The sequence below is a fragment of the Myotis brandtii genome, unplaced genomic scaffold (genome assembly GCF_000412655.1).
Source record: "Myotis brandtii unplaced genomic scaffold, ASM41265v1 scaffold166, whole genome shotgun sequence".
Lineage (NCBI taxonomy): Eukaryota > Metazoa > Chordata > Mammalia > Chiroptera > Vespertilionidae > Myotis > Myotis brandtii.
This window is the reverse complement of record NW_005356087.1, coordinates 861,558-883,448: the sequence shown is the minus strand read 5'-3', so window position 1 is coordinate 883,448 and position 21,891 is coordinate 861,558. Positions and strand designations below refer to the sequence as shown.

Below are 21,891 nucleotides of genomic sequence, written 5' to 3'. Positions count from 1 at the left end.
CAGATCGGCCCCTCGCCCAGGCCTGACGCCTCTGGCTCAGGCATCAGGCCTGGGCAGGGGACCCCCAGACCCCTCCGATTGCCGGCCCGCCCCCCTCCGAGGCCTGACGCCTCAGCCAGAGGTGTCAACCTCCATCACCCTCCAATCGCCAGATCGGCCCCTTGCCCAGGCCTGACGCAACGCCAGAGGTGTCAGGCCTGGGCAGGGGACCCCCATCTCCCCCCGATCACCGGCTTCTGGGGCCAGCCTGCGGCCCGGGATGGCGGCTTGCACTGGTGGCTGCGCTGTCCCGCCCTGCCCGCAGTATGCAAATTAGCCACCATCTTTGTTGGCAGTTAATTTGCATATCACACTGATTAGCCAATGGGAGGTGTAGCGAAGGTACGGTCAATTACCATGTTTGTCTATTATTAGATAGGATATGACACAGACAATAGTGTGGTGAAGGCATATTTCACAGTACTAGAACAAATAATCCAAAAATTATATGGAATCACAAAAGACCTCGAATAGCCCCAGAAATCCTGAGAAAGAAGACAACTTTAGAGGTATTGAACTACCTGACATGAAACCATACTACAAGGCTACAGTAATAAAAAAACAGTATGGTAGAGGCATAAAAACAGATATATAGATAAAAGGAACAGAATAGTGTGCCTAGAAATAAACCCACACCTATATGGTCAATAATATTTGACAAAGGAGGCAAGAATGTACAATGGGCTAAAGGCAGTTTGTTGAATAAATGGTGTTGGGAAAAGTGGACAAATACCTGCAAAAAGTAAAACTAGGCCACCTTCTTACACTATAAACTTAAAATAAATTCAAGACTTACACATAAGACTCAAAAACATAAAACTCCCAGAAGAAAACAAGGAAGTCAAATCTTAGACTTTCTCTTAGCAATATTTTTTTCTGATATATCTCCTTCAAGAAAGGGAAACAAAAGAAAAAATAAGCAAATAGGACTACATCAAGCATGTCAAACTCAAAGGCTAACACGGGCCAAATAAACAAGGTTTAAGTTCATGTGGGCCGCAAAAAAACAAAAGCTTCAATTTTCATAGAAACATGTTTATTTCTATAGAGACATGCTGAATAAAAGGACTGAAATAAATGAGTAATCATTAACATAAAATAGAACATTTTAATAAAAATTAATATTTTTTCTTGAATATTAACTTACCAGACAATGAATAACTATACAAATTAATAAGCGTAACACAAATAAACCTATTTTTCTTGTTCTCCGAAAGCGAAATATTTCCTGTTGCGCACATCAAACAAGTCAGTACAAGACTAATGTCGTAACAATGGGCTGCTAAAATATTCGCTGCTAGTATTAGTGGAGAGAAATGGTGTGCCTGCGCGTAAGGCGCTGAATGCAACACGATTATAATAATCAGTCATTAGCAAACGTAGTAGTTCGTTATTAATAATTATGTATAACAGGTTGTTGTAAAAATTAAGTTACGAAATTTTTATTAAAACGTTTCTTACATACCGTTATATTGACTGGGCTGCAAATATATTTCATTGTGGGCTCATGCAGCCCGCGGGCTGCAAGTCTGACATGCTTGGACTACATCAAAATAAAAAGTTCTTGCAGAGCAACAGAAACCATCAAGAAAAAAAAAAAGACAACCTTGAATGGAAGATATTCGCCAATGATAAAGCCAATATGGGGTTAATATCCAAATTTTATAAAGAACTCATACTACTCCACACCAAAGAAACAATCCAATTAAAAAATGGGTAGAGGAACTGAACAGACACATCTCCAAAGAGGACAGACAGATGGCAATACACATATGAAAAGATGGTCAAAGTCACTAATCATCAAAGAAATGTAAATTAAAACCACAAGTTGTTGCCTCACACCCATTAGAATGGCTATCATAAATAAGTTAACATACAATAACCTAACATAAATAACCTAACATAGTGAGGTTGTGGAGAAAAGGGATCCCTCATGCACTGTTGGTGGGAATGCAGATTGATTCAGCCACTATAGAAAACAGTATGGAGGTTTCTGAAAAAATTAAAGATTGAACTAGCTTATGACCCAGTGATTCTACTTGTGGTTATTTATCCAAAGAAACCCAAAACACTAATTCAAAAAAAATATATGCATCCCTATGTTCATTGCAGTGTTACTTTCAATATGGAAGATATGAAAACCACCCACATGCTCATCAATAGTCTAGTGCAGTGATGGCAAACCTTTTGAGCTCGGCATGTCAGCATTTTGAAAAACCCTAACTTAACTCTGGTGCTGTGTCATATATAGAAATTTTTTTATATTTGCCACCATAGTAAAACAAAGACTTACATTTTTGATATTTATTTTATATATTTAAATGCCATTTAACAAAGAAAAATCAACCAAAAAAATGAGTTCCCGTGTCACCTCTGACATGCGTGTCATAGGTTCACCATCACTGGCCTAGTGGATAAAAAAGCTGTGGTGCATGACCGGCTGGTGTTGCTCAGCAGTTGAGAGCTGATGTATGAACCAGGAGGTCACTGTTTGATTGCAGGTCAGGGCACAAGCCCGGAGTTGCAGGCTTGATCCCCAGTGTAGGGTGTGCAGGAGGCAGTTGATCAATGATTCTCATCATTGATGTTTCTGTCTCTCTCTCACCCTCTCCCTTCCTCTCTGAAATCAATAAAAATATATGAAAAAATAAGAAAAGAAAAGCTGTGGTACATATATTTTTTTTGAATGAAATCCTACCATTTGCAATAGCATGAATGGATATATTATAGAGGGTATTATGCACAGTGAAATAAGTCAATGAGAGAAAGACAGATACCATATGATTTCACTTATATATGGAATCTAAAGAACAAAATAAAGGAAGAAACAAAACTGAAACAGACTCATAGACACAGAGATCGAACTGGTGTTTTCTAGAGGGGAGGGGGATTGGGGGACTGGGTTAAAGAAGTGAAGGAGTCGGGGGGCAATGGGGGGATAACCACACATTTGTAATACCTTAATCAATAAAATAAATAAATAAATAAATAAATAAATAAATAAAAACAAGTAAATAAATCTTTAAAAAGTGAAAGAATTAAGAAGTACAAATTGTTAGTTACAGAATAGTCTCGGGATGTAAAGTACAGCATAGGGAATATAGTCAATAATATTGCGATGACTATGTATGGTGCCAGGTGGGTACTGGAAATATCAGGATGAACAATTTTTAATGTATATGATTGTCTAATCACTATGCTGTACACCTGATATCAATACAAAATAATACTAAAAGTAAACTTCAATTGAAAAAATATACATTTTAAAAAGGCTCCTATAAAGTTAAAGGAAAGATGATAATAATGATAGCCTCCTTGTTAAATGTCTTAATTCTACAGAAGTACAATATATTTTTATAATACGTGATTTCATAATTAGATTTGGCAACTCTGATTTTAAAACATGTAAACAAGAACATGGGCAAAGTGCCCTAGCCGGTTTGGTTCAGTGCATAGAGCGAAGGCCTGCAGACCGAAGAGTCCCGGGTTTGATCCCAATCAAGGGCATGTACCTTTGTTGCAGGCTCCTCTCTGGGCTGGGCCCTGGTCGGCTCATGCAGGAGGCAACCAATGAATGTGTTTCTCTCACAATGGTATTTCTCTCTGTTTTTCCCTCTCTTTTCCACTCTCTCTAAAAAATCAATGGAAAAATATCCTTTAGTGGGGATTAAAAAGAAAAGAAAAAAAAAGAACATGGGCAAAGATATAATTTTTAACAAGCTAATTTAATAGATGCTAGTACACATACCATTTCCTACATCCGTGATCCAAATGGATTGTTCATACAGTGTACTGGCTGCAAACATACCATGAGGTGTGTCAACTGTGTAATTCCAAGCTCGTAGGAAATATCCATCCTCTGTGAACACTAGTACCTTCTGGATGTTATCCCCTCTCTGAAGGTATACAAAAATAATTGCTTAGATAAGGTCAGTTTTAAGGAAGTAATCTTTATTTTGGCAGAGAGAAACAAAAAGTAAAGTTAATCAAAAAATGTTAACATTTACAAACCTAGCTTCAACACCTAACACAATATCTATCAAATTCAAAGTCATATATTCACTTCAAAGCAATTAAAAAAAACAAATTCCATAACTGGCATGATGTAAACATATATGACTTAGTACAGTAAAACAGGCTGTTGCTCCTTTTGTATTCATGTGTTGTTTTTTAAAATCCCCATTTTACTTACTTGGGCTATGTAAAGTAGTCCGTTCAGGGAGTCAACTGCAACACAAAATGTTGCTCCAGTAAAGTACTCTGAATGCTTAGGCCAACCCACATCCAGCTGGTAAAGAATTTCCTCACTTCTCCAGGAAATTTGAAAAATAAACTCTCTTAAAACCTTAAATAAAGTCAGAAGATTAAGATTCAGTTTACAGTCTAGGTTGAAAAAGCAAAAAAAAAAAGCTTACTTTCTAAGCATACCTTGACACCTCTATCCACAGAAGTCAGAAATGTTTGGGAAGGAATGGTCTTACACTTTTAAAGACCAAGTCGACCAAAATACAAATCTGTAAAGTCTTTGAGGCTGTAGTGGTAGGTGAGAAAGAAGAGAATGCACCATATACAGATGCTCCTCGATTTACATCCCGATAAGTCCATCATAATTTTAAAAATGTATTACTATAGGTAACCTATCGCTCATAACCTAGCCTGCTTTAAACGTGCTCAGAACACACATTATCCTATAGTTGGGCAATTATCTTGTTTCAACTCACAAAGCCTTTCTCTTCTCACCAGAAGCAGAAGACACAGGTGTGTGTTTATAAACATGATGGGATCCGAAAATCCCCCCCCCCCCCCCCCAAAAAAGCTGACAATACAGTGTATAGCATCAACTGTTTTGTCTTCCTGATCGTGTGGCTGAGAACTGTCTAGCTGTAGCATCAGGAGAGAGTAGCAGGCTTGCATAGTGCTAGCCCGTGGAAGTAGTGTCTACTGAATGGTATCGCCTTTGCACTATCCCACAGTAGAAAAATCATAAGTTAGGAACCCTCTGTACAAACATTTTAAAACTAAGAGACAAGACAACACCTCGGGGTTCCGCTCAACCACCCTCACCCACACCCCGTTTGAGACAAGCTAGTGCACCACCTCCATTGCAGAGGGAAGCATCGCCTCCCAAAAGTGCTATCCACACCACAAGCATCAATTTCTTCTTCACTATTCAACTCACCGAAGAGCCAGAAAAGCGCGAATGTAAATTCAGAAATGCAAGGAAAAAGACAGTGCAGCCCGCGCACAGCCAGAATCTCGCCATGACGAAACAGGAAGCGCGACGAGGAGCTTCTGCTGGCGTTAGGAGGCTGAGACAGCCTCAGGTCCACTCGGTTCTTTGCAGCACACAGACTGCCCGGCCTCCGGACTCAGGCTCCTATCGCCAACCTCCCTTCCTCCATGCTTGGGGTTTGAGAACCGGAAAGGAGCACAGAGTGGGCGGAAGACTGTTAGCACCTGGGATTCTGGAGCTTTCCTGCGTCCCCGCCCCCATGTCACGTGCCCTGGGGCTGACCCAGTGACCAACCCAACCCCGCCCCTCTGGGAAAGCGGTCCTACGCTGAAGACATCTTCTGTCTGCCAAGATAAGGGCGCCCATATCTCTGCCATAACGACTGACGATCCTATTTTTGAAATTAAGATTGACCAATCAGAAGCTAGCACACACAAGCCCAAGATATAGGGTGTGGCCCTCAAAAAATGGCTTCCAGGTTGTGCGAAGGGTGTCATCTGCATCTGATTCTGAGGAATTCAGGCACACGTCACGGATACCTATGTTCCCACACAAGGACCCCTCCGTTGGCTTTCAGGAAAGAGTGGCCTAAACTAGCGGCACAGCATTGAGTTTGCTCGCGTGCGGCGGTTTCGTTGCAGGCCCAGTTGAGCCGGTGGGAGCTGTAAGGGTAATCGGGAAGGGCTCCTGGCCGCGTTGTTACTGCGGGGTTCCGGAGTCCCCCTGCCCGAAACCGTGCCTCTCTTCGCTCGGCTCCCGGGGCTCTCCGGCCGCCGGCCCGCTCCCTGAAGCTGAGGCAGTTGGTAACAAAGAGCCTGCCAGCCTTCCGCTACCCGGGCTGCGCGAACCCAAGTGTCCTTCGGAGCTGCTGGAATGAGCGCGAGCTGGGCCACGAGTCCAGGTTCGCGGTGGTGAGGGCCGTGGGCTGGAGTGTTTGTGCGGGCGGAGAGGCCGGTACCTCTCCGCGCCGTCCGCGGGACTCGGGGCTCGGGGGACTGCTCTCCCTGCGGCTTCACCCGGGAAAGCGGCTTCGAGGCCTTCCCCCCGCGGCACCGGCCCTTCGGCTGCCCGGAACCACGCTCAGCTCTGGCTGCAGAAACCCGGGTTTCCCAGCGGGGCTCAGAAAGGACCCGGTTCTTCTCCAAAGTGTCCTGAAGCTTTGTGTGAAAAGCTGGGGAAGCCTGATGCTTTTTAAAAAATAAATAAAAAGTCTTTGTAAGTCTCCATTTTTAGAATTTTTTTCAGAGTTTTAAGTAGTCTACCTCTTCTCATCCTTTCTCCTGCTCCTGACGTCTTTTTCCTCCTCAACTATAAACATTTTTACCTCAGAGCTGACGAACGTTTTGTAATTGAAAGTATAACTGTTAAAACCACGTCGAGAGAGTAGTCAAGATGGACAAAAAGTCCTTTGAAATGGTGCTGGATGAAATTAGAAAGGTAATTACATTTTATTCTTTAAATCATTTTATAAGCTACGAATTCTCATGGTTTATTCTCGTTGAGCTACTGTGCAGATTGTGTAAAATACGGGTTTTAGGATTGCAAAATTGGTTGGAATTTTAATCAATATATAGTGTAGGACCTTATGTCTTGATACATTTCACGGCTCTGTACTTTTGGATTTACTGTGACTTACTATTTCTGAACCGATTTCCTCATCTTTCAGTAACATAAGACATTGAAAGCTAGAGCAAATGTGTAGAACATTCCTTTAGTAGTGGTTGTTATTACCATGACTGATTTTTAAAATCTGAGAATTGGCACACGGCCTGACAAAATTTATGCCTTAATGAAAAGTGTGTTATTAAGTTTAAAGTCATACCCTTAGGAATGGGCTTCAATAACTTGAATTCCAAAACTTTTTTCTCTTGCTTTCCAAGTTTTTGCTCCTTTTTGAGACCATTGTATATAGCCTACCTCCCAGAATGAATCAGACAGCAAGAAAAAATGTGAAATTTAGCCTTGAGCATAACTACTTCAAACCCAGAAATAACAGTTTGCCTAAGTAGAATTAGAGGTACTTCCTGTAACATTCTCATTCCAATAGAGGGTCCATTGCTTAGAACTCCCAGGCAGTTATCTCCATATTTCCATACCTTTAAGACCCTTGGTTGACTTGGAAAGATTTGTTACTGTGTGCTCTGGTGCTTATTATTTGTTTCAGCTTATGAAATTATTAATTAAATTGCCTGTGGATATGCTGTTTTTCTTTATTATCTATAAAGCAAAATGTTGTTTTTCGTCATTCTTTATAACTCATTTTTCTTTTTCCAGTTTGCATGTGAGGTGAAATTTACATATTCGGCAATATTGAATCTTCTTTTTTGAATGAAATTTCTGATTTCACAAACCCAGTTTGTCCAAATAAGATTTGCAATAAAGTATCAGCTTGCTAACTCTATATTTAGAATTTGCCACAATTTGTTCATGAGCTGGTATTTAACTACTGTTTATGAGAAAATAATTTATGCATTGAGGTAGACCAGTAGATTTCTACTGTTGGAAGCTATAGGGTGCTTTGCATATTCTCTCCCTCCTAAGTTGTGAAAAGATCACACAGTAAATACTAATGAGGGGAATAACAAGTTTCTCAAAGATGGAAATCCTGTTCACACAAGATAGCAACTTAAGTCATTGTTTCTGGTTTGCAATCAAGATGTCTTTGCTGTCTATGCCAAATAATTAGATGCAACAATATTGTCTTAGTCTATTAAAATGGGATAAAAATATAGGCATATCTAAATATCAGAATTACTATTGGTTTTTAAAGTTACTCTCAGACTTTGTAAATGTAAGTCAGTTTAAACCAGGTAATCTCTTCCTGAGTGTCACCTTAGGTTTATAGGTAATAATGACTGTCACTACAGTCACTAAGAGAGAAAGGCATGTACAAAGACATTAGGAAAGAAATATAGTAGGGGGAAAGGCAATGTTGAATTTGCTCTTCAAACAGAAAGTAAGAATAGTACTGTGAGTACCTACTATGTAAGCCTGTTTTAAGCACTTTCTTCATGCACTGTATGCACTATTTGACTTGAACCTGCTAACAATCCATGAGGTGTAGGTACTATACTCTTTATTTTACAGATGGCAAACCTAGTCTTTGTGAGGTTAGCTAGTTAGCTCAGTTATCCAGATGGGAAGGGGGAAGGGTGGAAGGGTGTTGTGGTCCAGTATTCAAATTAAGGCAGTCTAACTCCACAGTGCTATGCTGTTGTGCCTGGGGATACAGCCATGCCTCTGGGGTACTGATGAAAGAATTGAGACATGTTTTGGCATCAGCACAATCTAGGATTTTGTCCAGAAATTTGCTTTTGACTGTGTTCAGTAATGATAATGATAATCAAACTCCCAAGCGTACATTATCCAGAATGCCATTCTCTCCCCATTTCAATAAAAATTAGACCTTGGATTTTTTTCTTACTTGATTGGCCATAGTATTTTCTACTAGCAAAAAGATATGTGGAAAGTACAAATACCATTGTTTTATAGTAAAAGCAAAGGGATTGGTTAATTTTTAATGACTAATAGTTACCAAATTATGGTAATCTAGTGTTTTCATCTATAAACTCTGAAAATAGTCGCAAAGAGAGTTTATCTGATTTCAATCAGCTCTAGATAATGCTGGTCGAGGCCACCGGACTTCCCTCTGAATTTCCCATTGATAGATGCCACATGAGGATAGGAACCATCTCTTACTGAATACCTATTATATGTCAGATCTATTATTGACTATTTTAATCATAACTCTGAAGTGGGTAATGAATACTATTCCATTTTATGGGCAAGGAGGCGCTCAGGATAATTAAAATTCCTCTCAAAAGCCACACTGCCAGTTTTTGGCAGGTGCATAGATTGAATTCAGAACCTTCTGGCTACTTGGGTTCTCATATCCCCACAGAAAGATTGAGAGCCTTGACATAATAGGTGCTGAATAAATAATAAACGCATGGGTAATATCTGATACACTTAATCTTCTTAAAAATGACAACTTGGTTGAATTTGGGATGTTTAGAAAATCTAATTACATTTACTAGTACATAAATTCTATGTATAATTTCTATTAATGTCAAATCCTATCTGTTATAATTCCTTTTTTTGTAGGAGTGAGTAGGGAGGCCCAGAAAGTTTTCCTACTGTCTCACTGTACCCCTTGAAGCATGGAACCTGGAAAGATAGAATGTCATGTCACCACAGTGACTTTAGCTGACTCTGCATGCTGGGCTGAAGATTTCCACTGTTTGAGTAGCTTAGATATTTTTGCTGTATACATATTACTCTTCTGCTTACATATAATAATGCTGTTTTTCTTTTTCTTAGGCTGTTTTGACAGAATACAAATTAAAAGCAATTGAATATGTGCATGGATATTTCTCTAGTGAACAGGTATTCCTTTATTTGTTTAATCAAATGTCTTTTTCTTTCTTTTTCACATGATGTTCTGGTTAATGTCTATTTACCTGCTGGTCAAGTCAGAATTGCTTTTATGTTGTTGCTATATTTATTAAGGAACTTCAGAAGCTTTCAGTTTTAGTAGAAAACTTTACAGAATTTATAGCTTGGGTATTTTATAAACATACCCTCTTTCACCACAATATGCTAACATGATTTTAAAATGCAGTGTTTTAAAAAAAAAATCAGTTCAAAGTGTTTTTCATTCTGGGCACAATATCATAAATAAATTTATAAACTTCTAGTCATAAATATACTCAAGTTTGGATTGCATTTTTAAGTTAATTGCAAAATTCACTGCATATTATAAAAGAAAACTTGAATCAGTGGTGAAATATTTTTTTATATGAACCCACTAAGTAAAAATTTTAGCAATAAGAAAAAAATACAGTCTAATAAGTAATTTCTATAACTGCCAGAAGACCAATGATAGTTTAGTAAAAATGTTTTACCTAACTTTAGGGAGAGTTTGCTAATTTTAAAAATATGCATGCATGTATATACATACACGTACATTGAAAGGCCAGATTCCTGAAGAACATTTAGAAAATACTTGATAGAAAACTAGGGCAAAAATAGAAATGTACATCTGGAGAATGATTGTCGGAAAGGATAAGAACATAAATAAGGTAGACAATGTATGTAGTATCTATAGATTGAGTTAGTAAATGTTCCAACTTTTCATCTGTTTCTCAAGATGTTCAAAGCATGAAGCTTGAAGCTTAAGCCTGTAGAAGTTTTGCCTCCTAAATTCTAAAAAGCTACTTTAAGACTTGCATGTGTTGCTGCCTATTTAATGAGTGTTTTCGGCCATTATTTTTGAAAATTTAAATGTTTTGAAAAGATTTACAGCTTTTCATAGGTAATAGCTTTTCTTCTTTTTTTGCATATGCATATGTGAAATTTTGTAGAAAACTTCTCTTAGTGGTTATTCCACTTTGCTAAAGTCATTGAAAATTTTATTAAGCCACTTTCTAAGGCTACTTTGTATAGTAAAGATTTTTCTTCCTATATCAGACATGATACGTATGGTTTTATGACTGGTAAGGTGCCAGGTAGTACTTACTGTATAGTAAAAACATTCCTATAAAGTAAAGACATATACTCTTAACAAATTATTTTCAATTTTTTTTTCTGTAATATTTTTTTCCTATATCAGACATGATACGTATGGTTTTATGACTGGTAAGGTGCCAGGTAGTACTTACTGTATAGTAAAAACATTCCTATAAAGTAAAGACATATACTCTTAACAAATTATTTTCAATTTTTTTTTCTGTAATATTTTTTTTTATTTTATTTTTTATTTTTTATTGCTTAAAGCATTACAAAGGGTATTACATATGTGTCCTTTTTTTCCCCGCCCTTGACAATACCCCGGCTTCCCCTACCCCCCAGTGTCTTATGTCCATTGGTTATGCTCATATGCATGCATACAAGTCCTTCGGTTGATCTCTTACCCCCCTCCCTCCTGCCCCCCAACCCTCCCCGGCCTTCCCGCTGCAGTTTGACAATCTGTGTGAGGCAGCTCTGCCTCTGTATCTATTATTGTTCAAAAGATTATAATGGTCTCTATTATCCATGAATGAGTGAGATCATGTGGTATTTTTCCTTCATTGACTGGCTTATTTCACTTAGCATAATGCTCTCCAGCTCCATCCATGCCGTTGCAAATTGTAAGAGTTCCTTCTTTTTTACAGCAGCATAGTATTCCATCGTGTAGATGTACCACAGTTTTCTAATCCATTCATCTACTGATGGGCACTTAGGCTGTTTCCAAATCTTAGCTATGGTGAATTGTGCTGCTATGAACATAGGGGTGCATAGATCCTTTCTGATTGGTGTTTCTGGTTTCTTGGGATATATTCCTAGAAGTGGGATCACAGGGTCAAATGGGAGTTCCATGTTTTGTTTTTTGAGGAAACTCCATACTGTCTTCCATAGTGGCTGCACCAGTCTGCATTCCCACCAGCAGTGCACGAGTGTTCCTTTTTCTCCACATCCTCTCCAGCACTTGTCGTTTGTTGATTTGTTGATGATAGCCAGTCTGACAGGTGTGAGATGGTACCTCATTGTTGTTTTGATTTGCATCTCTCGGATGATTAGTGACTTTGAGCATGTTTTCATATGTCTCTTGGCTTTCTGAATGTCCTCTTTTGAAAGGTGTCTATTTAGATCCTTTGCCCATTTTTTGATTGGATTGTTTATCTTCCTTTTGTTAAGTTGTATGAGTTCCCTATAAATTTTGGAGATTAGGCCCTTATCAGATATAATGTTGGCAAATATGTTCTCCCATGTAGTGGGCTTTCTTGTTGTTTTGTTGATGGTTTCTTTTGCTGTGCAGAAACTTTTTATTTTGATGTAGTCCCATTTGTTCATTTTCTCTTTAGTTTCAACTGCCCTAGGAGCTGTATCAGTGAAGAAATTGCTTTGGCATATGTCTGAGATTTTGTTGCCTTTGGATTCTTCTAGAATTTTTATGGTTTCCTGTCGTACATTTAAGTCCTTTATCCATTTTGAGTTTATTCTTGTGTATGGTGTAAGTTGGTGGTCTAGTTTCATTTTCTTGCATATATCTGTCCAATTTTCCCAACACCATTTATTGAAGAGACTATCTTGGCTCCATTGTATGTTCTTGCCTCCTTTGTCAAATATTAATTGAGCATATTGGTTCGGGCTAATTTCTGGACTCTCTATTCTATTCCACTGATCTATATGTCTGTTCTTGTGCCAGTACCAGGCAGTTTTGAGAACAGTGGCTTTGTAATACAGCTTGATATCTGGCATTGAGATCCCACCTACTTTGTTCTTTCTCAGGATCGCTGCAGCTATTCGGGGTCTTTTTTTATTCCAGATGAATTTTTGGAGAGTTCGTTCTAGATCTTTGAAGTAGGCCATTGGTATTTTAATGGGAAGTGCGTTGAATTTATAGATTGCTTTGGGTAGTATGGACATTTTAATGATGTTGATTCTACCAATCCAAGAACATGGTATGTTCTTCCATCTCTTTATGTCTTCCTCTATCTCTTTTTTCAACGTCCTGTAGTTTTCTGAGTAGAGGTCTTTTACCTCTTTAGTTAAGTTTATTCCTAGGTAGCTTAATTTTTTTGGTGCGATGGTAAATGGGATTGTTTTTATAATCTCTCTTTCTGAAAGTTCACTATTGGTGTATAGAAATGCCTCAGATTTCTTGGGGTTAATTTTGTATCCTGCTACATTGCCAAATTCATGTATTAAGTCTAGTAGCTTTTTGATGGAGTCTCTAGGGTTTTGTATGTATAATATCATGTCGTCTGCAAATAAGGACAGTTTTACTTCCTCTTTTCCAATTTGGATGCCTTTTATTTCTTCTTCTTGTCTAATTGCAATGGCTAATACTTCCAGGACTATGTTGAAGAGGAGTGGCGAGAGTGGGCATCCCTGTCTTGTTCCTGTTCTTAGGGGAAATGGTGTTAGTTTTTGTCCATTGAGTATGATGTTGGCTGTGGGCCTGTCATATATGGCTTTTATTATGTTGAGGTATGATCCTTCTACTCCCACCTTGCTGAGAGTTTTTATCAAAAATGGGTGTTGGATTTTGTCAAATGCTTTTTCTGCATCAATTGATATGACCATGTGGTTTTTTTCTTTCAATTTGTTTATGTGATGTATCACGTTTATTGATTTGCGGATATTGTACCATCCTTGCATCCCTGGGATAAATCCTACTTGGTCATGGTGTATGATCTTTCTGATGTACTGCTGGATCCGATTTGCTAAGATTTTGTTGAGGATTTTGGCATCTATGTTCATGAGGGATATTGGCCTGTAATTCTCTTTCATTGTGTTGTCTTTACCTGGTTTTGGTATTAGGGTGATGCTGGCTTCATAGAATGAGCTTGGAAGTGTTCCTTCCTCCTGAATTTTTTGTAGTAGTCTGAGGAGGATAGGTTTTAGTTCTTCCTTGAAAGTTTGGTAAAACTCCCCTGAGAAGCCATCTGGTCCTGGGCTTTTGTTTGCTGGAAGCTTTTTGATGACTGCTTCAATTTCTTCCATAGTTATTGGCCTATTGAGATTTTTAGATTCTTCCTGATTGAGTTTTGGAATGTTGTACTTTCCTAGGAATTTGTCCATTTCCTCCAGGTTGTCTAGTTTGTTGGAGTAGAGCTGTCCATAGTATTGTTTAACAATCATTTGTATTTCTGTGGGGTCTGTTGTTATTTCGCCTCTATCGTTTCTGATTTGGTTTATTTGGGTCCTCTCTCTTTGCTTCTTGGTGAGCCTGGCTAGAGGTTTGTCAATCTTGTTTATCCTTTCAAAGAACCAGCTCTTGGTTTCATTGATTTTCTGTATTGTTTTTTTGGTCTCTATGTCATTTATTTCTGCTCTAATCTTTATTATCTCCTTCCTTCTGCTCACTCTGGGGTTTTCTTGTTGCTCTCTTTCTAATTCTTTGAGTTGAAGAGTTAGATGATTTACTACCATTTTTTCTTGTTTTTTGAGATAGGCCTGTAGAGCTATAAACTTCCCTCTCAGGACTGCTTTCATTGTGTCCCATAGGTTTTGGATTGTTGTGTTTTCATTGTCATTAATGTCCAGGATGTTTTTAATTTCTTCTTTGATCTCATTGGTAACCCAATCAATATTTAATAACATGCTATTCAGCTTCCAAGTGTTTGAGTATTTTGGGTTGTTTTTATTGTAGTTTATTTCTAACATTATGCCATCGTGGTCTGAGAAGAAGCTTTTTATGATTTCAATCTTCTTGAATTTGTGGAGACTTTGCTTGTGACCCAATATGTGGTCTATTTTTGAATATGTCCCATGAGCACCTGAGAGGAATGTATATTCCATGGCTTTGGGGTGAAGTGTTCTGAAGATGTCAATTAAGTCCATCTGATCTAGTGAGTCATTTAGGATTGCTGTTTCTTTGCTGATTGTTTGTCTAGCGGGCTTATCCAGTGGTGTCAGTGGTGTATTAAAGTCCCCTACTATGATTGTATTGTTGTCGATCTCTCCTTTGATATCTTCCAGGAGTTTTTTTATGAATTTGGGTGCTCCTGCATTGGGTGCATATATGTTTACCAGGGTTATATCTTCTTGTTGTATTGATCCCTTTAGTATTATGAAGTGGCCTTCCTTATCTCTGGTTATGGCCTTCACTTTGAGATGTATTTTGTCCGATATAAGTATTGCTACCCCAGCTTTCTTTTCCTTTCCATTTGCGTGAAAGATATTTTTCCATCCCTTCACTTTCAGTCTGTGTGAGTCCCTTCTAATGAGGTGGGTCTCTTGTAGACAGCAGATGTATGGGTCATGTTTTTTTATCCATTCAGCCACTCGATGTCTTTTGGTTGGAGCATTTAGTCCGTTTACATTTAAAGTTATTATTGAAAGGTACTTGTTTGTAGCCATTTCTTTTTTTGTGTGTGTGGCTGTTTTCTTTCTGAGCTTGTTATTTCTTCTTTTTACACCAGTCCCTTTAGCATTTCTTGCATGGCTGGCTTGGTGGTGATAAACTCCCTTAGCCTTTTTTTGTCTGTGAAGCTTCTTATTTCCCCTTCAATTTTGAATGATAGCCTTGCTGGATAGAGTATTCTTGGATTCAGTCCTTTGCTTTGCATCACTTTGTAGATTTCTGTCCATTCTTTTCTGGCCTGATGTGTTTCTGTTGAGAAATCATTTGATAATCTAATGGGAGATCCCTTGTATGTAACTTTCCGTCTCTCTCTTGCAGCCTGTAAGATTCTCTCTTTGTCCTGAACATTTGCCATGGTAATTATGATGTGTCTTGGTGTGGGTCTTTTCGGATTCACCTTGTTTGGGACTCTCTGGGCTTGTGTGACTTTTTTCTTCCCCACCTCAGGGAAGTTTTCTGATATTATTTCTTCGAATAGGTTTTCTAATCCATGTTCATCTTTCTGTTGTTCTGGCACCCCTATTATTCGTATGTTGTTTCGTTTCATGTTGTCCCAAAGCTCCCTTAGGCTCTCCTCCTGTCTTTTAATTTTTTTCTCCATTTGCAGTATAGTTTGGGTGTGTTTTGCTTCCTTGTCTTCTAATTCACTAATTCGGTCCTCCGCTTCTCCTAGTCTACTGTTGATACTTTCAATGGAGTTTTTTATGGCAGCTATATCACTCTTCATTTCTTCTTGGGCCTTACTTAAGTTGTTGATTTTTTCATCTGTTTCTTCTAGCTTCTTGCATATGGTATTGATTTTTTCCTCCGACCGGTGCATGTACTCTAGGACCCTTATTCTGAATTCTTTTTCCGTCATGTTGCATGCCTCTGTCTCACTTAGCTGCTTTTCTGGCGAGTCCTCCTTCTCTTTCCTTTGGGGGTTTCTTTGTCTACCCATGTTTGATCTCACTGACATATCTAGTTGTTGAGTCGTTCAGTGGCTGCTCCCTGGGTGGCAGTGGCTCCTCGGGCTGTGGTTGCTCCTTGGGCGGTTGTGGTAGCAGTGGCTCCTCCGTTGATAGCAGGGCCTCTGGTGGGTGCTGTTCACAGCTGTGGTGGCTCTTCTGGCAGGTGGAGGGAGGCTTCACACACAGTAACTGTTCCCCAGACAGAGCGTGTGGAGATCAGGAGGCCGCTGTTGCTTGAATCTGCTGCGTTGATTTAAAGGCACAAAATACAACACAACAAGGCACAACGTACCAGGCACTGAACACGAATGTATTTACGATATCAATAACCCCAAATAAAGGTGGCCACCCGAGCTAAGAGAGTTAGGAGATAAGGAAGAAAGAAGAGAAAAAGGTAGAAGACAAAAAAGAAAGAAAGAAAAAAGAAAAAAAAAGGAGTGCAAAAATAAAAGTGGAAAAAGGGAGGGAAAAAAAGAAGAGGAAAAAAAAAGTAAGAGAGAAAAGAGAGTGAAGTAGAAGAGGGGAAGAGACTATTTATATGAGGAGAAAACTCCTAAAGAACCGCCACTAATACCAACAATTTACAGCAGCAGATTCCTGGAGATGAATACAAACTACAAACAACCAATAATATCAAGCGACGCAAGGGAAAACAGAAGCACAGAAATAACCGGGGGGCGGGGGGAGAAAAATAAAAAGAATAAGCAGACTAACCTCACAAACGATCCTAAAAAAACCCCCAATATACTCGTCAATCGAGCAAACAACAATAAACAATAGAGAGAGAAAAGAAGAAGAAGAAGAAAAAAATTTGGATAGTGAAGGAAGATAAGGGAAAGGTGTATAAGGATTTAGAGCAGGGGATTGGACATAGGGTATATAAGTAGGGTGAAATTTTGACAGGGGGTAAAAAGAATAGGGAAAATCTAAAGCTGGAGTAGGGTAAGAGAAACAGGACAACAAAAGGGAAAAAGTGGGGAAGAGGGTTTAGCACAGAGGCAAATTGAGGTAGAGAAAAATGTTGCTAAAGGAACGATGAAAATAGAATGGAGGACATTAGTCCCAAAATAAAAAAATAAAAAAAATAAAAGAAAAGAAAATGACACTTTAAAAAATGGTAAAATGGTAGCGGTAATAATACTAGTTAAAAATAAAAATGTAGTAGTTGAAAGGGTAAAATCAGGTGATGGGAAAAAAAAAAAAGAAAAACAATGTTTTCTTAGTTAAAAGGTGAAAAAGTAATTAAAAAAAATAAAAATAAAAATGTGCAGTAATGCAGGTGCTTCAGATCTTCTACTCTTCTTTTTGGCACGCCCGGAATTCAGGAGAATGTTGAATTTCCCTCTGATACACTGTTCCTCCGTGTTGTAAGCCACAGTCCTGATTTTAAGGCAGGCCGTATTGGTTCCCCTTACTGCTGTATTTGTATGTACAGAAGAGTCAGTTCGTGGCTCTGCCTCTGGGTGGCAGTGTGTCTGGATTGACCTCCAAGGCTTTAAGTCCTCTCTGACCAGGAGTTCTCTATTGTACCTGAACCAGCTCCGCCCAGATCTGTTTCACCAGTCGCCACTCTCAGCTCTGTTTTCCAGGCTCCCCAAAAACAATCTTCCCCTACAAGCTCCGCTAGCGACCCCAATTGGGCAATCACATGCACCGGGATCAACAATCAAACTCACAGATTTAAGAGGAAGTGTGTAAACAAGAGCCTGGGAGGCTGTGGGAACTCGCAGGGTTCCACCTTCCAGAACTCCGCGGAGTCTCAGAGCTGGTTTTTTAATCGTTACCCTGCTCTGTACCTTTTCCTCTTTCAGGCAAAAATTCCACCCTAACCTAGGAAGAAGTACAGACAGGGTTCAGAGATGATGACGAGAGCTACCATTCACAAACCACCCACTCTGTAAAAGACACCGGACACATTTCATCTACAAGCCTTTCACAAACCTGCAAGTGCCACATCCCCATTTTAAGGAGGGAAACAAGGCTCAGAGTGACAGCCCCCTCTCTCCTCAGCCTCTCCCCAGATTCCACTCGTCCGCACCTTCTCCCTCTCTTCAGCACAGGTGAGTGTCTGTATCCGAACTGTCCTATGAGCAGGGTTTAGTGAAAACAAATAAACAAACAAACGCCGGGCCGGCCGCAGAAACGCTCCTCTCTTATGGGCACTGCATGGTCTGGTCAGTTCCTCAGGATGCCCCTTTTAGTCTCAGTTTCAGCAATCACAAAATCCAAATCTCAAATCTCCCGGCGCCAGCAAACCCGAGGAACTCCTTTCCCCAGTCAGGGGCTGTGTCTGTCTCAAGAGACGCGGCTGCCTGCCATGCGGTCTCCCTCCTACCCTCTGGGCTCAGGTCTGGCCTTATTTTCAATTTTTGTATCTCTTTATAAGGAGTAAAAAGTATTTTTATTCTTCTGCTCATACCACATTGAGACCATAATATATTTTCAGGAACTCATCTATATGTATAAAGAGCCAGGGTCCATAACACTGGAAGTCAGTGCTGGGTTGCCATGGCGACCCAGTACTGACTGCCGAGGGGGCTGCGGATTAGGCCTGGAGAGAGGCCTGCATAGAGAGAGGCAGGGTCTGATCTGCAGCCTCAGTGGCAGCTGTTGACCAGCCATTGCCTCCCTCTTTCTCTCCCGGCTTCACCAGCAGCCGCACCTCTGTTTCTCTCAGGGCCTCTCTGGGGCTGCTGACCAACCCCGCCTCTTTGATCAGGCCCAGAGATAGGCCCGGAGATGCTGACTGGCATAGAAACCGACCAATCAGAACCTAATCTGGGTGAACTGTGAAGGCAGAACATAAGGTGGGGGCTGAGGAGGGTTTTTAAGAGCAACAGCTGTTTGATGTAAGGTGTAAGAAAGTGGTTCAATTTTTTAATGACTGCTTTGGCAATGTGGTGCATATGGTTGGCTGCCAGTCCAGATATAGGGATTACGTGTTTTTGTCTGCCAAGAGCATCTCCTCCTGCTGAAAAAGGCTTCCCCCCCACCCCCATTTAAGCAATCCTATCCAATCTATCTATACTAATAATTTATACTAATAAAAGGGTAATATGCTAATTAGACCGGGTCAACCGGCCACCTTCCAGACGTCCAACTTCCTTCCAGACAAAGCCATGGTAGTGGGGGCTGAGGCAGAAGCAGTTAGGGGCGATCAGGCCAGCAGGGGAGGGCAGTTGGGGGCGATCAGGCAGACAGGTAGAGAGGTTAGGAGCGATCAGGCGGGCAGGCAGAGGGGTTAGGGGCGATCACGCAGGCAGGCAGGTGAGTGGTTAGAAGCCAGCAGTCCCACATTGCAAGAGGGATGTCCGACCACCGGTTTAGGCCTGATTCCTGTGGGATCGGACCTAAACCGGTGGTCGGACATCCCCCAAGGGGTCCCCGATTGGAGAGGGTGGAGGATGGGCTGAGGGCACCGGGCGCGAATTTCATGCACCGGGCTACTAGTAGTAATATAATTCATTAACCCAGATTTTATTACCCTCTCTTCCTGAGTCCTTCCCCCCCCCCCCAACCCCCCACAGAGTGTCTTGGGGCATTTAACCAGGGTTGTAGTGACCGTATAGAGAATGTAATATTCTGATCTTGATGCTCTGCTCACCTCTTAGTAGCTATCTCACAATATCACCCTCATTTGTTTGAAATTCACTAGTGATGGTGGATGAGAGAGCCTCCCTCAAAATGATCTACCATTTAGAAGCTGTTGGAGTAATTCCTGGTGATTCTTACATTTTTTAGGGAATAGATCTGTGATATAAATATGAATATTATGCCCTCCAGATTCAAGTAAAAGAGTAGAAGTTAGTGGACCTACACTAAACCACACCACTGAATACCCTTTTGTGATCGACTAAGACTGATCTGCATTAAATTTTTAAATATTTCCATTCATAATATATCATTATTAGTGTCCCAGTGCACAGATTCGTGCACATTGAAAGGAAATTAATTTGAAGAAATATTTTAATATTGCTATTCGCGTCTTGCTGATGAAAAGAAAATAGGATTCTACCGAGTCTCCTATGTATCTACTCCAGGACTTCTGTGAGGATCAAATGAGATGAGGCACAAGAAAATGCTTCACAAACAGTTGGTTAAACTGTAAAATGTTTGCACCTGGCTATAAAGCAAGTCGGGTTCCTGGGCTGAAGAAACTCCCAAGGATGCTAGTCGCTAGGGAGAGGAACCTGGGCGTTGCTATGTGACATCATTACCCGGCACCCACAGCTATCATTGCTGTGCTGGGCTGTGGGCCCATTTTGTGCCATGGGGTCTTGGCAGTGTTGGCTGTGATTTGGTGGGTTGTCGCTTCAGGGTGGTGGCGGGGCCTGTGTCCCACTTAGGGGAAGCCGAATGAGTGTTGGTGTGGCGTCGTTTATTTTTAAATGGCCAGTACGCGTCATGGCAGTTCCTGCGTTGAGCATCTGCCCCCTGGTGGTCAGTGCACGTTATAGCTACCGGTCGAATGGATGGACACTTAGCCTTTTATATATATAGATATCCAAAAGCTGACATTTTGTCTCTATCTAGTACTTTTCCAACCTTCCTTTTCTTTATGTACTTTAGTTTTTCTATCTATAATAATAAAAGTGTAATATGCTAATTAGACTGGGCATCCTTCTGGACCAAACTGCTGTGGGCTGGGGCAGAGGCAGAGGTAGAGGCCGAGGCCCCAGCCACCACAGCAGAGGCAGAGGCCCCTGGGCCGCTATGGCAGGCAGGGGCCAAGGCAGAGGCAGAGGCCCCCCCGCTGCCTAGGCAGCCGGGGGCTAAGCCCCATGCACGAATTTCTTGCATTGGGCTTCTAGTATCTTATATTGTTCTTTATTTCTAAACCAGTGCTTTTCAGGACTTTCTGTGATGATGGGAAAGTTCTCTCTTTACTATCCATTATGGTAGCTACCAGCTTCAGATGGTTATTGAGAACTTTAAAATATGTCTTATACCAGTAAGGAACTGAATTTTTTATTTGATTTTATTTCAGTTAATGTGAAGTAGCTGCATGTGGTTACTCTATTAACATAGTCTAAACTCTGGTGCCATGCTTACTCCTCATCATCTGGGCCCATGCAGAACATTTTGAATAGTAATTGAAAATACTGAAATAAACCTTGCAGAAAATTTTGCAAACACATTGTCATTAGAGCTAAATTACTTATTTACTTTCAGGTGGTTGAATTACTGAGATATTTCTCCTGGGCTGAGCCTCAGTTGAAAGCAATGAAAGCATTACAACATGTAAGTAAGTTATTTTTCCTTAGAATATAGAATTTGAGTATTTTGGATTCTCCCCTAATTTTCTATAATTCATCTCAAGTTGCAATTTGTATTTTTAAAAAGTGATCCTACATTGTATTTTACTTTTATTATTCAAAATAACTTAAAAAATTAAAACTTCTCAGTATAAATTTAAATCATGGATACTGTACTATTAAATTATACACCATTATTCTAAGATCAAATACCATAGAGTCTTAATTGGCTGATTGGAGGAGAAAATGTTTATCAGTAAGCAAAACATAGGATTTGAATTTCTAAGTATTTTATGCACTTCTACTTTTAGATATCTTCACCCTTTGTAGTCAAATGGTTTTAAACTTACGTTCTTTGGACCAATACTGTCCAAATGAACTTTTAGCCATGGTAGAAATGTTTTATAACTGCAGTATCTATCTACACTAATAAAAGAGAAACATGGTAATTAGCGTACAACCGCTACCCTTTTCATTGGCTAATCAGTGAGTATATGCAAATTAACTGTCAGCCAAGATGGCGGCTGGCAGCCAGGCACTGAAGCGAGCACGAGGCTTGCTTGC

The 21,891-nt window shown here is 40.1% G+C and overlaps 2 protein-coding genes across 7 annotated transcripts in view; one reads left to right on the top strand and one right to left on the bottom strand.

The window, feature by feature from the left end:
* The window catches only part of NHLRC3 (NHL repeat containing 3), a 40,598-nt gene extending 35,038 nt beyond the window's left edge, over nt 1-5,560 (bottom strand). Inside the window, exons 1-3 of one of the 4 annotated variants that reach the window (XM_005862729.2) lie at nt 5,219-5,560; nt 4,232-4,384; nt 3,788-3,935 (exon numbers count right to left, since the gene is read on the bottom strand). In XM_005862729.2, coding sequence (XP_005862791.1) covers nt 3,788-3,935; nt 4,232-4,384; nt 5,219-5,302 — 385 coding nt within the window. In that variant the 5' untranslated portion in view covers nt 5,303-5,560. The remainder of the gene's footprint in view (nt 1-3,787; nt 3,936-4,231; nt 4,385-5,218) is intronic. The other 3 variants (XM_005862728.2, XM_005862727.2, XM_014536837.1) reach the window with 3 other exon arrangements.
* Nucleotides 5,561-5,731: 171 nt separating this feature from the next.
* PROSER1 (proline and serine rich 1) overlaps nt 5,732-21,891 on the top strand; it is an 83,780-nt gene continuing 67,620 nt past the window's right edge. The window contains exons 1-3 of one of the 3 annotated variants that reach the window (XM_005862730.2): nt 5,732-6,709; nt 9,593-9,658; nt 21,245-21,313. In XM_005862730.2, the coding sequence (XP_005862792.1) occupies nt 6,665-6,709; nt 9,593-9,658; nt 21,245-21,313 (180 nt within the window). In that variant the 5' untranslated portion in view covers nt 5,732-6,664. Of the gene's footprint in view, nt 6,710-9,589; nt 9,659-10,431; nt 10,587-21,242; nt 21,318-21,891 lie in introns of those variants that run through there. The other 2 variants (XM_014536834.1, XM_014536835.1) reach the window with 2 other exon arrangements.